The sequence below is a fragment of the Garra rufa genome, chromosome 24 (assembly GCF_049309525.1).
Source record: "Garra rufa chromosome 24, GarRuf1.0, whole genome shotgun sequence".
In the NCBI taxonomy this organism is placed as follows: Eukaryota; Metazoa; Chordata; class Actinopteri; order Cypriniformes; family Cyprinidae; genus Garra; species Garra rufa.
This window is the reverse complement of record NC_133384.1, coordinates 22,246,276-22,262,688: the sequence shown is the minus strand read 5'-3', so window position 1 is coordinate 22,262,688 and position 16,413 is coordinate 22,246,276. Positions and strand designations below refer to the sequence as shown.

The window sequence follows — 16,413 nt, the reverse complement described above, 5'->3', positions numbered from 1 at the left end:
TGGATTTCTGAGTTTATTTATAACAATTCTGACCTTTTTTTCCAGAAATCTTAATTACCTTCCATTTTTTTGATTCTTTGCCAGAAACCAAGAGTCAGAATTGCTAGAGAAAAAAAAAAGATGTAAAAAGACTTGTGAGATATATTAACTCAGATTTCTATGGAAGCCTGTTTCCGCCACTGCATTTAAAAAAGCAACTTTTTAATTCTGACTTTTTTCCTGAGAATTGTGAGATATAAACTTGCAACTGCATATAATAGTTAGAATTGAGATTTTCTAAGAAATCTTGCATTTGTAAGAAAAAAAGTCATCAGTTTATATCACACAATTCTGACTTTATAACTTGAAATTGCGAGTTTGTATCTCACAATGCTAAGAAAAAGTCAGCATTGCGAATTACTATGGGATATAAACTCGCCATTACGAGAAAAATAGTGAGTTTATATCCCATTGTTTGATAGAAAAAGTCAGAATTGTGAAAAAAGTCAGAATTGCAAGATGCAAACTCGTATTTGTGAGAAAAGTGTGAGTTTTTAATCTTATTTTATCAAAAAAAAGTCACGTTTCGAGTTTTTATTTTGCAATTCTGACTTTATAACTCACAATTGCAAGTTTATATCTCACAGTTCTGAGAGAAAAATTCAGAATTGTGAGATACAAACTCATTTGTGAGAAAAGTCACACTTGCAAGTTTTTATCTTGCAATTCTGACTTTATAACTCACAATTGCTAGTTTATATCACACAGTTCTGAGAGAAAAAGTCAGAATTGTAAGAAAAGGGTCAGAATTGCGAGATACAAAACTCACATTTGCGAAAAAAAACTCAGTTTCAAGTTTTTATCTTGCAATTCTGATTTTATAACTTGCAATTGTGAGTTCATATCTCACAGTTCTGACTTTCATACAGTTCTGACTTTAAAAGTCAGAATTGTGAGAAAAAATTCAAAAGATGCAAGATACTGACTTGTATTTGTGACAAAAATAAATCACAGTTGCGAGTGTTTGTTGCAATTCTGACTTTATAACTCATAATTGCATGTTTATGTCTCACAGCTAAAAGAGAAAAAGTCAGAATTGTGATATACAAACTGAAAAAATGTCACATTCAAGTTTTTATGTCACAATTCTGACATTATAACTCACAATTGCTAGTTAATATCTCACAGTTCTGAGAAAAAAAGTCAGAATTGTAAGAAAAGGGTCAGAATTGCGACAAAAACTCGCATTTGCGAAAAAACTCAATTTCGAGTTTTTATCTTGCAATTCTGATTTTATAACTTGCAATTGCGAGTTTATATCTCACAGTTCTTAGAGGAAAAAGTCAGAATTGTGAGTTTTTATCTCACAAATCTGACTTTCATAAGGTTCTGACTTTAAAAGTCACAATTTCGAGTTTATATTTCACAGTTCTGAGAGAAAAAATCAGAATTGTGAGAAAAAAGTCAGAATTGCAAGATACAGACTCGTATTTGTGAGAAAAAAAGTCACAGCGAGTTTGTATGTCGCAATTCTGACTTTATAACTCACAATAGCTAGTTAATATCTCTATTAGTTCTGAGAGAAAAAGTCAGAATTGTAAGAAAAGGGTCAGAATTGCGAGATACAAAACTCGCGTTTGCAATTCTGATTTTATAACCTGCAATTGTGAGTTTATATCTCACAGTTCTGACTTTCATACAGTTCTGACTTTAAAAGTTGCAATTTCAAGTGTATATTTCACAGTTCTAAGAGAAAAAGTCAGAACAAGAAAATACCATTTCAGTCTTTCTACTTCAGAATTTCGCATTTAATTCAATGCTTTACTTGTCGATTCTTTGTAATTATTTGTAAAACTTACTATCAATTCCTGAGTTAAAATTGTTTCTACACCAAATATTTTCAGTCTAGCGCTAACATTATAGCTAGTTATGTCCTCAACGTTTACTCAGTGTACAGTTATGGGTATTTAGACCATGGGAACGCAGCGTTTGGCACCTAACCTTTTCCGTACGTACAGTAAGTGGGACGCCATGTGGCAGATTTTCCTATAGAAACATAGTGCCCCCTTCAATTGAACTGGCAGCAGAAGGCAATTAAAGTCTCTGAGTTAAAGTCTCACTCTAATCAAGCAATCTGGAGCGAGTCCACTGAATCTAATTCCCACAAAGACATGAATGAGAGGGTTTGTATCTTATTCAAGACCTCAGAGTGAGTTATACAAGACGCCCAACATTGGCAAGCAGAGAGTCATTGAGTTTTGGCTGAGTAAAGATACATTTCTTTCTTGTTAGGAGCCGTCGGGGATGGATGTCGGCGTTTATACTATGGATGTTGTGGTAATGAGGTTAATATTGCAGTTAGTTGGGTCTAGTGTATGTGTAACGTATGGATGCGCAGTCTTGCGGTAATTGTTATTGATTTAGCTGCCGTTTTACTGCAGTTGATAGGATTATATTTGGCCGGCGTTAATTGTGTCTCATCTTTTATTCTGACTACGGCTGCTTTATTAGATTTGGTAGGGTAATGTATGTTTTATTGAAGGACAACTTTGCTTGCAGGCCCGTGTAGCGGATAGTTATCCGAGCGCTGCTGAATCTCTGATGTAACTAGGCTTTTCGAAATGGAGCAGCTGTAAAGAAGGGTGTAGAAGGTGTAGCGATCCATCTAAGTGAATTAGACTCCTCTAATTCTGTGTGGTGTCTTGATGGACCGTGGCCTGCTGTGATCTGAGCACACACACAGACACACTTATTGCGGTCAGTCAAGAGGATCAAGGCAAAGCGACACTGCAGATGGTTTAGTGCGTCAGGCTTGACTGCTTTTAGGGTGTCAAGTGTTTACAGGGAGAGAATGGCACAAATAGCATTCATATGTAGTCTGCTGCTGCACAAATGATCAAAATAAAATCTAATTTATGAAGTGGCCTAGTGCGATTCATTCAACTGTGAAAGACTTATTCGTTTCAATAAATGTAATGTACAATGAAAAAAAAAATAAGAGATGAATATATTACTATTGTATTGTAAATTGGGAAAAAATATTAATTAAGAATAAAATAAATAATAATGTTACTATTAATTATTATTATTATTATTATTATTATTATTATTATTATTATTATTATTATTATACTGATAAGACTGAAAGTATAATATTAAATAAGGCATAATAATAATAATAATAATAATAATAATAATAATAATAATAATAATAATAAACATTCCAAATACAATATTATTGGTAGTATTTTTTATTAGGATTATTTATTGTTATTAATTATGATAAACATTTCAAATGCATTGTTATTATACTAATAAGACTGATAAAAATGTAATAATTAATAAAGCATACTATTTAATAATAATAATAATAATAATAATAATAATAATACAAATTTCAACCACAATATTATTGGTAGTAATTATTTAATACTATTATTAATCTTATTTGGATTATTTATTGTTATTACTGATAAGACCAAAAGTATAATATTTAATAAAGCATAATATTTAATAATAATAATAATGATGATAAACATTTCAAGCACAATATTATTGGCAGTAATTATTTTAATACTATTATTAATCTTATTAGGATTATTTATTGTTATTAATTATGCTAAACATTTCAAATGTGTTGTTGTAGTTGTTATGATAAACATTTCAAGCATAATATTATTGGCAGTAATTATTTTAATATTATTAATCTTATTAGATTTATTTATTGTTATTAATTATGCTAAACATTTTAAATGTGTTGTTGTTGTAGTTGTTATTGTTATTATTATTATTATTATTATTATTATACTGATACAACTGGCATTATAAAATTAGATAAAGCATAATATTTAATAATAATAATAATAATAATAATAATAATAATAATAATAATAATAATAATAATAATACTACAAATTCCAAATACAATATTATTGGTAGTAATTATTCTAATAGTATTAATCTTATATTAATTGTGATAAACATTTCAAATGCATTATCATTATTAGATTGGAATAATATATAATATTTATTAAAGCATAATATTTATTGATGATAATAATAATAATAATAATAATAATAATCATAAACATTTTTAATACAATATTATTGGTAGTAATCTTTTTACTAATATTATTAGTCTTAGTAGGATTATTGTTATTAATTATGATAAACATTATTATTGTTATTATTATTATTATTATTATTATTATTATTATTATTAGATTGATATTATAATTATTTAATAAATAATAATATTTAATAATAATAATAATAATAATAATAATAATAATAAACTTTTAAAATACAATATGATTTGTAGTAATAATTTTAATAATATTATTAATCTTATTAGGATTATTGTTATTAATTATGATAGACAAATGCATTATTATTATTATTTTTATTATTATAAGACTGAAATTATAACATTTAAAAAACATTATTATTATTATTATTATTATTATTATTATTATTATTATACAATATTAATATAATATTGGTAGTAATAATTTTATAAGGATTATTTATTGTTATTAATTATGATAAACATTTCAAATGCATTATTGTTATTATTATTATTATTATTATTATTATTATTATTATTATTATTATTATTATTATTATTATTATTATTATTATTATACTGGTATGACTGTAATTATAATATTTAGTAAAGCATAATAATAATAATAATAGTAGTAATAATAATAATAATACACATTTCAAATGCATTATTATTATTATACTGGAATTATATATAATATTTATTAAAGCATAATATTTATATTATTATTATTATTATTTATTATTATTATTAATAATAATAATAACAATAATAATAAACATTTTAAGTACAATATTGTTGGTAGTAATTTTATAATATTATTATTGTTATTAATTATGATAAACAGTATTAATGTTATTATTATTAGATTGAAATTATAAATATTTAATAAAACATCATATTTAATAATAATAAAAATAATAAACATTTCAAATACAATATGATTCTTAGTAATATTTTAATAATATTATTAATCTTATTATTAATAATAGATAATAAAGATTATTGTTATTCATTATGATAAACATTTCAAATGCATTATTATTATTATTATTATTATTATTATTATAAGACTGAAATTATAATATTAATAAAGATTATTGTTATTAATTATGATAAACATTTCAAATGCATTATTATTATTATAAGACTGAAATTATAATATTTGAAAAGATTATTGTTATTAATTATGATAAACATTTCAAATACATTATTATTATTATAATAAGACTGAAATTATAATATTTGAAAAGAATAATATTTAATAACAAATAATAATAACTAGTATAATTATTATTCAATATTTTTGCCATTGCATAAGTATTAATAATAATAATAATAATAATAATATTGATACATCTAATAACAAACATTTCAAACATTAATAATGTAAAAATATTACTTTTGTTGTATTAATTTAAATAAGTTGTATCTTCTTGTTGTTGTTGTTATTGTAATTGTTTATAATAGTATGTTATTAGTAATAAAACCAATGAGAGGAATCTTCACTTGCTAGTTTTAGTTTTTTTGTTTTACTTTTTTGCCTTTATCTAAGCATAAAGTCAGATTTTTATCATATTGCACTTGCAGTTAAAATCACAATATTTAGCAAACTAATAACAATGTGTTTTTTTCCTCCAAAACATGCAGCCCTAATGCTATGCAGAACTGTTTTATTCAGCGAATATGACATTTTATCACATTTATGTCCCATAATGCACCTCCATTGCCTCGTTTTGACACTTGCATACATCCCAGCATGCATTTGTCTCTGGCCATGTGCTCGTCTGCGCTTGCCAACAGGTTGCAATTAAAAGCCTTGTCACAGGTCTGCAGGCTCCTCAATCATGCCGGTGGTTCTGGCTGCCGTGCTCTCCGGCGTCTGGCTCCGGTGCATCCATCTGAACAGAAGGTGTGTGACAGCATCTCGGGCTGAAATCTGCTAGGCCACGGAGTTCGTTGTGTGTTAAAGCCTCTTGGAAATGAAACCGCAAGCCATAAGGAGTGGAAGTGATTTGTTGGTGTGATGAAGTGTGTTTGAGAGACAGCCTATTTCAAATATTGGCCTGCTGTAAAATAATCAGTTGACGCCGGTCCTCGCTTTTGATTGGCTCTAAGAGAGTGTAACGATCTTCTGAAGAGGAATGATCTAAATTGTCGCACAGGGTTTATGCCTTGACGTCATTTTCTCTCAGATGTTGACAAAGCGACAGGACAAAACAGAAACATTTCTATTGAATCACGCCACCATTTCAGACGCATTCATTCGTTCCTTATATAAGTAGCTCTTGATTATTAGAACCATTTCCCATTCAAACAAGTCAACATTTTCATTATTTAGATGCCAGGCTCATGCATTATTTAAAGTGAAAAATCTGTATAAACAAGCAGCTGAAAAAATCATTTTGTCAGCTGAGAACTTTCTCCCATCCCTCGCTTTTGAGATGCTTGGTCTCAAGCGTTCATAAGAGGTAATATTTCCCCAACCGCGCTAGCTCTAAACGTCCTCATGGGGTTCACATAGAGGCCTTTCACTAAACCCTCAGCAGAACTTGCTGTACGTGTAGAATTTGCCATCTTACTATTTCTGAAGAAAAGCCTCCTTTTTTGAAGTTGATAGCGCATACTGTAGGCATAATGCTATCTATCAGATGAAACAATAAGTTGAAGAAAGGGTTTTGTCTCAAAAGGTTTGATTAGGGATGGGAATCTTAAGTTGACGAATGATATTAGCTACTATTCTGATTCCTTAAAGGCACAGTTAATCCAAAAATGTACATTCTGTCATTGTTTACTAACTCTCATGTTGTGTCAAACCTATAAATTTGAGTTATTCTCACAGAAGAACATAACCAAAAAAGTTACTGGTCCCCTTTGACTTTTATAGTATGAAAAAAAACATATGTTATATCCTATCTAAACATATGTTTTAGACTGATTTGAAGTTATAAATTGATATTAGAAGTGTTTTAATATTACATAGTGTTGAGTAGTTACAGTGCCTTACGAAAGTATTCATACCCCTTAATTTTTTCAAGTTTTCTCTTGTTGTAGCCTTATGTTAAACTGCTTTAAATTACTTTTTTTCCCACATGGATCTACACTCATACACTATAGTGACAAAGCACAAAACAGGTTTGTGACAACTTTGCAAATTTATTCAAAATAACTACATTGCATAAGTATTCATACCCTTAACTCAGTATTTAGCTAAAGCATCTTTACAGCCTCAAGTATTTTAAGGTATGATGCAACAAACTTTGCACATAAGCATTTGACAATTATCTGCCATTCTTCCCCTCACCTCTTCACCTTTTAAGCTCTGTCATATTGAATGGGGGCAAATCCACATTTTCAGGTTTCTCCTGAAATGTTTGATTGGGTTCAAGCCCACGCTGTGGCTGGGCCACTCAAGGGCATTCACAGAGTTGTCTAAAAGCCACTTTTGCTGTGTGCTTAGGGTCATTGTCCTGTTGAAAGGTGAACCCTCTGTCCAGTCTGAGGCTCTAAATGCTCTGCACTGGGTTTTAATTAAGGCTATCTCTATATTTCGCTCAGTTGAGCTTTTCTTCTACTCTAACGAGTCCCTTAGTCCCTGCCACTGGAAAACAGCCCCACAGCATGAGGCTGCTACCAGCACACTTTACTTTAGGGATGGTACTCTGCAGGCGATAAGCAGTGCTTGGTTTCCTTCAAACATGATGCTTGGAATTGAGATTCATTAGACCAGAAAATCTTGTTTCTAGTAGTCTGAGGATCCTTTAGATGCTTTTTTTGGGCAAATTCCAGGTGTGTTTTCATGTGTCTTCACTGAGGAGAAGATTGAGTCTTGCCACACTGCCATAAAGCCCAGATCGGTTGAGATCAGTGATGTTTGTCCTTCTGTAGGTTTTTCATATCTCCACATATGATCATGTAGCTCAACTAGAGTGACCATCAGGTTCTTGGTCACTTCTGCATCAATTGCTCAGTTTGACCAGGAGGCTAGCTCTAGGAAGAGTCGTGGTTATTTCAAACTTCTTCCATTATGAATAATGGAGGCTACATGGTTCTGTGAACCTTCAATGCAGCAGATCTTTTTCTGAACTCTTTCCCAGAAGTGTGGCTTGACGCAATCGTGACCTCAGGGCTTGGTTTTTGCTCTGATATGCATTTTTAGCTGTTAGACCTTTTTTGAGAGGTGTGTGCCTTTCTAAATCATACTCATTCAATTGAATTTTCCACATGTTAACGTCATTCGAAGTGTAGTAACAGCTACAAACGATATGAATGTTACTGAGCTAAATGGTATGAATACTTATGCAATGGAATCATTTCAGTTTTTATTTCTCATAAATTTGCAAAGTTGTTACAAACCTGTTTGTGCTTTGTCATTATGGTGTATGGAGTGTAGATCGATGTGGAAAAAAGTAGTTTAAAACAGTTTAACATAAGGATGCAACAACAAAATGTGAAAAAATCGAGGGGTATGAATACTTTCACAAGGCACTGTAGTTTTATACTCCACTATTTGTATGTAGATTACGTTGATTACATAAATTTGATAACATTACATATCAATGTCATCCCTGTAAAGAATATTTAGTACAGTATCACATCAAAGGATGAACAGTTAATGGAACAATTAAAAGGATAGTTCACTCAAAAATTAAAATTACCCCATGATTTACTCACCCTCAAGCCATCCTAGGTGTATATGACTGGCTTCTTTCAGATGAAAACAATCAGAGTTATATTTAAAAATGGCCTGACCCTTCCTTTACAATGGGTTTTGAGATTTTAACATCCAATAAAGTGCATCCAGCCATCATAAAAAGTGCTCTACTCGGCTCCGGGGGGTTAATAAAGTCATTCTGAAGTGAATCAAAGCATTTGTGTAAGAAAAAGATCCCCCAGAGCCATGTGGAGTACTTTTTATGATGGATGGAAGCACTTTGTTCGACTTCAGATTGTATTTGATTGTATTTGTTTTAAAGAAGAAAGTCATACACATCTAGGATGGCTTGAGGGTGAGTAAATCAATGGAGTAGTTTTCATTTTTGGTTGAACTATCCCTTTAACAGAACCAAGCATCATGAAAATCAATAGTTTGTGTTTTTCTGTTGAAAAATAAAAAGTGGAGAACAACAAAAACCAGCTCTAAATTCAGTCGATTCTTGTGATCTTTTATTTACTTGCTGCTAGATTCAATACACACATGAAACAGGTCTTCTTCACAGCCTCAGTGAATCTTTGTGTATTTTAAAGTATAAAAAAGTGTTGTCTTGCATAATCTCCTGCTACGTCGTCTTCTGTGACCATGCAGGTTCCTCTGCATTCAAATTCAGAAATGACCCAGACGTCTTTTCTTTGCTGTTTATAGTTTATAGCTCGATCCCCTTGGTCTTTGAACAAGGACACACGCTGTAAATATCTCTCGTCACTCCAATGTCACCCCTGCCGTTTCCACTTTTTTAGGTATATGTTCTCAATGCCTGCTGTTTAATGCAGCTGTAGGACAGAGTGAATGAATAAATGGCCATGATTGGCTGATGATGGGGGACAGCGGTGGGCAGCAGAAGAGTTTTCCGTAGGGGGTAGGACATTTTGCTGGTAAACACACACAGTTTTTCTGTGAGGCCTAGTGCAACAATCTACCGCTGATAAATAGACTTTTTTCGATGCAGGAAACCCTCTGACAGTTTGTCAGGCTGCCGCAGCAGAGGATCATGGGTCACAGCATGCTATGCCTGAAGGCGTCTATACAGTAGATGGGCAGTCAACCGCAGCAGAGCTGATTTTAGCCAACCCCATCCCTATTCTCTCTCTTTCTCTCTTTTTTCCATCCTCTGGCCCAGCCAGGCACCGGCAGCATCGATCACAGTCCAGGAAATCCAATATTCTGCACCAATCTCATTCCCACCATGTGCCTGTACGACGTCATTTGTATTCTTTCTCAGTATTAATAGGAAATCTTTATAATAATGATGGTCTAAAGGGTGGGAAGCGTTATCCCGCTTAACCTTTGATCCGAGATCTGGGAGAGCGGGAAAATAAATCTGCATTCGTGTGAAGTGGCACCCTCGGTTCACCCCAGCCTGCTGTAGTTTCCTGCCAGCGATGTTGGGTTGTTATGAGATGAGAGTTGTTGAGGCTACGCAATTATTTTCTTACATTTCAATTCTACTGTATCAGGCAGAGAGAAAGAACATCAAATGCTTGAATCATAAACTATGCATCATACAGTATTTACACTGAAAAAGTGAACTTAGAAAATGAAGGTAACTGTTTGTATGGCTTTTGAGTTTAAATGTTGTGTGTTAAAAGTTGATATTACTTGATATATCTGCCTTTATTAAAATTTGTAAATATCAGACTCTATGCAAATTGTTCCCGCTATTTGCATGTTTTTATATGGTTTGTTTTCTATGAGCAAATGTCATGGGGATTGAAGTGTTGAAGTCTATTAACAATATCACATGAATACTCATGAGGCAAAAAAATACCTTAAAATGCCACACACACAGACCTCAACACTGAATCTGAAATATCATTTTATTATGGAAACAAACTCTTGACATCGCAAGTTAATAAATGTGAACATCATAAACAGCAATGCAAATAACATCAAACTAGCAAATGTCAGATAACCATAGAAATAATTTATGTCATCTTTGCATGCTGGGAAGAGAGTTGCAGACTAAAACACAAAGCTACAGAGCTTTGTGAAAGTATTCGTACCCCTTAATTTTTTCCCACTTTATGTTGCTGCCTTATGTTAAACTGCTTTTAATTACTTTTTTCCACATCAGTCTACACTCCATACACCATAATGGCAAAGAAAAACATTTTTAAAATCTTTGCAAGTTTATTAAAAATAAAAAACTTCCATTGCATAAGTATTCATACCATTATCTGGGACAGTTGAAATTTAGCTCAGGAGCATTCATATTGCTTGTATATGTTACTACACTTTGAGTGAAGCTAACCTGTGGCAAATTCAGTTGAATGGGTATGATTTGGAAAGGCACACATGTCTTAATAAAAGGTCTAAGATTTGAAAATGTATATTAGAGCAAAATCCAAGCCCTGATGTAAAAAAAGAAAGAAAAAAACTGCCTGTAGAGCTCAGAAACAGGATTGCATCAAGTCACACATCTGGAAAAGAGTACAGAAAAATTCTGCTGAATTGTAGGTTCACAGAAGCATGTAGTCTCTGTTACCCTTAACAAAAGAAGTTTGAAACAACCACAACTCTTCCTAGAGCTGGTTTCCTGGCCAAACTGAGCAATTGATGGAGAGGGGCTTTAGTTAGAGTAGTGACCAGAACCTGGTGGTCACTCTAGTTGAGCTCCATGATCATATGTGGAGATAAGAGAAACCTAAAGAAGGACAAACATCACTGCAATACTCCACCAATCTGGACTTAATGGAGGTGTGGCCAGAGTCAGTCCTCTCCTCAGTGAAGACACATGAACACACACTTCACAAAAAGCATCTAAAGGACTATGAGAAACAAGATTCTGTGGTCTGATGAACCTCAATTCCAAGCATCATGTTTGAAGGAAACCAAGCACTGCTTATCGCCTGCAGAGTAACATCCCAGTAAAGTGTGTTGGTAGCAGCCTCATGCTGTGGGGCTGTTTTTCAGTAGTAGGGCTGAAGGACTCATCAGAGTAGAAGAAAAGCTCAGTGCACCAAAATATTGAGATAGCCTTAATAAAAACCCAGTTCAGAGCATTTAGAACCTCGACTTGGCAGAAGGTTCACCTTAAGCTCACAGCAAGAGTGGCTTATAGACAACTCTGTGGATGTCCTTGAGTGGCCCAGCCAGAGCCTGGGCTTGAACCCTATCAAATATTTCTTGAGAAACCCGAAAATGTGCATCTGTCCCCATCCAACCTGACAGAGCTTGAGAGGTGAAGAAGTGAGATAAAGAATAGCAGATAGACTGTAAAGGTGCTTCAGCTAAGTACTGAGTTATGAGGGTATGAATACTTATGCAATGTACTTATTTCAGTTTTTTTATTTTTAATAAATTTATGTGGGGAGAAAAGCAATTTAAAGCAGTTTAACATAAGGCAGCAACATAAAACTTGAAAGAAATGAAGGAGTATGAATATTTTCGCAAGGCACTGTAGTAGGTCTATTTGAATTAAAATAAAGGGGTATTAAATATAAAGGGGTAACTAGGGGTATGCAATATATATCATCTACAAACATACACTGCAAACAATATGCTTTTTGACATTATTTAATGTATGAAAAAACTATGAGATGTAGGTTAGACTACTGCACATTTAGAGTTCACGCTTTCACTGTGTGATTTAGCCTATTAAAATACATTTAGAATTCCCACAAAATTCAAGATAAGAGGGCAAATACACCCCAATATGACTTTTATATGTCTTTTATATTTATGTCATGTAATATCACATGAAGAGTACAGTTTTTTCTCCAAATATGATTGCATTGATTTTATAAAACAGTCCAGTAAACAAGAAGTTAATATTAATTGACTTACATTTTAGACACAACAGTTCCAGTTTTTGCTCTATTTCGTCAACGAAAATGCAGAACTGCACTGTCGAGCAACACACGACAACCATTTGAATGAATCGGTTGAATGAATGACTCAATGAATGAATGAATGAATGATGCATTTATATAGCGCTTTAATTGTGTATTGCCGTACACCCAAAGCGCTTTACAGTCATATGGGGGTCATATCAATGACTCACTCAAGCAGTAATTTTTATTTGCTGCCACCTACTGATTTTATGTTTTTATTTAAAGTATAGTTTCCCCTTTTTTCCAAAATCATTTCAAATATCAGTATTGAATGATTAGTTGTTGTTGTTTTTTTACATCAGAACATTTCTTATTTGTAACTGCAGGTTAACTGCATTCAGATTCTGTGTTATCTCTGTGTTGCAAACACTAATCTTGTTGATACTGATTTCATTTAATTGGTAACAGTCCTGTAGTGTCTTACTATTTGAATTTATTGGTTAAATTTAAGAATTTCACACAAAAGATGATCCATACATTTAATTAAGTTAGAAAAAACAGGTAAAAAATGCCTATAAAAGGTAAACATCAAGGTAAACTTATTAGAAAAGTTCATTTCTGTTACTCCTGCAAACTAACCACTGCACAGAATATAAAAAAATATTAAAAGGTTTGGGAGTCACTTATCGACAAAATTCCAGAAAATAATGAGATGTAATTTTTTGTTATTATAGCACACTCATATAATCAACTCACCTGTGCTTGGTTTCTTTTAGTTTACTTTCTTGAATACTTTTAGTCAGCAAGGATGTACTAATATTTTTTTCAACAGGATTTACATCACTGTTACTTTGAGCAGTATGCATAAACATGCTGGTATATGAAATATGATTGTGAGAGTGACTCAAACTGTTGTTTTTCTTATTTGCAGTTCAGCCGATGAGCAGTATCGCTGGAATACCCAAGGTAAATGTCATATTTTTTTAATGATTTTTGAAATTTTGCTGTCAGCCTTTTTTTTGGTAAAGAAATTCATAACTACATTGAATTAGTTTTGCTGCAGCATGCGAGATTATTGCATCATCTTTATGAAATTCAGTATTCGAACAGTTGTAAAATGTGTTGTACACGTAATATTGGTCTGGATGAAAGAATGAAATAAGTTTTAAATATGTAGATTACAATTTACAGGTTTTAAAGTAACATGATTATTTAAAATTAATTATTGAGTATTTTCATTATCTATTTTTAGCTGTTTTACTAATTCATTGTTGCAGTTCTAGTGTGCTTGCTTTAATCATCTTTAACCCAACACATTTGTCATCTGCGTCACTCTCATATGTGTCCAAAGAGTGACGAATCCTAGTTTAGCATCCTGCTCTCTGGCCATGCGGGTGCTGCTCCAGTTGAGAGGTTAATCTTATGTCTTAGGGAGCTTGTGTAACCCTTTATCCCTTGGCAAATTACACCACCCTGGCCCTGGAAGAGCTGGCAGGCGGTTCTGACACAGAACAAGCAGCACGCCGGTTAACAGGGTCATCCAAACAGCCAATTAAGTTCAATCTCAGCCTGTTTGGATGCTTAGTGAGCAGGTGATAGGAAAAGGTCAGAAGGTCAGAGCCCAAGTGTGACGAATGAGGCTTCAGGAAGTATTTGCAGTGTACGCATGATTAACCTCCTCCCTGTTTTTCCCAGATGGACAGAAAGACATTGAGGAGGAACTAAACACAGGGCTGGAACTGGTGGATTCATGTATCCGCTCCCTACAGGAGTCTGGGATCTTGGATCATCAGGAATACACCACAGATAGTGAGTAGCCATTGCAATTGCTTGTTCAACTGTTTTTGGAGTGCCTGAGTTTGCTTTATGTTGGAGTGCCATTAAAGAAACAAAAGCCTAATCCTACCAATTAACAAAGAGATTTTCACCATTGATTTCAACTTGACAACCTGGCTGAGAGAGTCCCATTATTGATGTCTACATTCATTTGAAAGAAGAGCATTTACTGTCCATCAGCAAGGGAGCATATAAATATATATATATATATGTGTGTGTTTGTGTGTGTGTATTGTGGCGGGAGGGACGAACGACAGACACAGTGGGTGTGGCGTCAGGCCTCGGAGAGGCTTTTATTAAACAGAAAATGAAAGAAAAGTGTCCAAAAGGGGAAATAAAAGTGTCCAAATAAACGGGGGATCTGGTGTCCTCGTTGTGAAGGGGGTTCCGTGAAGGAGGGGCAGTGTTCAAATGGGAAGGGTCCAGGTAAGGGGCGGATCCCGGCGGCCGCACGCGCTCCCCGCTTAGGTCCGGAGCGCGAGGGGCGGCGGCATCTCTGGCAGCAACGTCCTCCTTCTGCTGCTCTGCGGCACTCTCGGGGGATTCGACGGCCCGACAACTTGGCCCGTCAGCCGACTAACGGGTGCGGCGTTCGTCCGGACACACGGGGTCCGGCTGCTCGTCCTCTGGCGGCGCTGGCTTCCTCTTCACCCCTTCCTGGACCCACGAGGACACCAGCGTGCATGCACGGGGGAGAGACCGGTCTCCTGAGGAGAGGCGCGCTCGGCATTTAAACAGCGGCGGTGATGAGGCTTCATTCCATTCAGGTGCTCCCCATCACACGCCGCCAGCCCGGGATGTTTTCGCGCCCCTCCTCTCCCCTACACACCCACTCCCGTCGGGAGCCTGGAGAAGGGCGGCGAATAAGGGACGGGGTAGTGATGATATTTAGGGGGGAGGCAGCCGACTCGTCACAGTGTGTGTGTATATATATATATATATATATATATATATATATATATATATATATATATATATATATATATAAGAGGGCGGGGTTTTGAAAAAAGGGTGTGTTTCTAAATGGCAGCTGTAATATTGACAGTGCATATGGTAACTGGAGCATCAAGGAATCTAGTGGTAGTTATTGCAATAATATGAAAGTATTTCCAGACAGAGCCTTTCGGCAGAAAAAAAAGAAGAATGTTGACTCTGTACACAATTGCAGAACATTTCTAATCTCAAAAATGACACAGTTGTTCTAATTATGTTTGAGAAAATGTCTCTGTTCTTTCCTCTTACAAGGTGCACAAATATATTTCGAATATGTTGTCAGACATACTTAAAGCCACAGTGTGGCTTATATAAATGCTTGAAAATTGTAAAAGGAATCATATTTTTTCTGCAAAAATGCATTTTGGCAGTGTTCCACGTTTACGGTGAAACTTAATGAATGAAATGTATTGATGCAAAAACATCTGACATGCAAAATAAATAATAACGGCTGCGAGTGTGATATTGCATTTATACAACAGTTCGATGGCATGAGTGTGTAAATATATAAAAAACAACACCAAAGTGTCTTGAAAAACCTTATTTTGTATGGAACTACTTCCTTCCGCCATGGATTCAAATTTTGGATGGATTCATGTTTTTTTTTTTACCACTATAGAGACATCATAGCTATTGGGAAATTCCAGAAGAGCTTGCCGAGGTAAGGCTGCTCTTGGCGGGTTCATGAGTGCTAAATGGCCACTGATGCCCTGGAGCTCACATCTTAGAAAATGTCGAAGCAAGTTTTCAAATAGACGTTATCTTTATTAACAAACCACATATTTGAAGTATAAACAACTATATTATCACCTAAAAACCTGTAAAACTACATTCCATGTCAAAAGTTTACATCCCCTTTCAGAATTATTTTCCCAAAACAAGAGGGATCATACAAAATGCATGTTATTGTTTATTTAGTACTGACCTGAATAAGATATTTCACATATAAGATGTTTACATAGTCCACAAGAGAAAATAATTGTTGAATTTATTATTTTGACCCTGTTCAAAAGTTTACATCCCCTTGATTCTTAATCCTGTGTTGTTAT

General features: G+C 33.9%; 1 protein-coding gene across 1 annotated transcript in view; it reads left to right on the top strand.

The window, feature by feature from the left end:
- ctnnd2a (catenin (cadherin-associated protein), delta 2a) overlaps window positions 1-16,413 on the top strand; it is a 452,260-nt gene that overhangs the window by 137,929 nt on the left and 297,918 nt on the right. Inside the window, exons 4-5 of the mRNA XM_073830570.1 lie at window positions 13,467-13,501; window positions 14,231-14,344. Coding sequence (XP_073686671.1) covers window positions 13,467-13,501; window positions 14,231-14,344 — 149 coding nt within the window. The remainder of the gene's footprint in view (window positions 1-13,466; window positions 13,502-14,230; window positions 14,345-16,413) is intronic.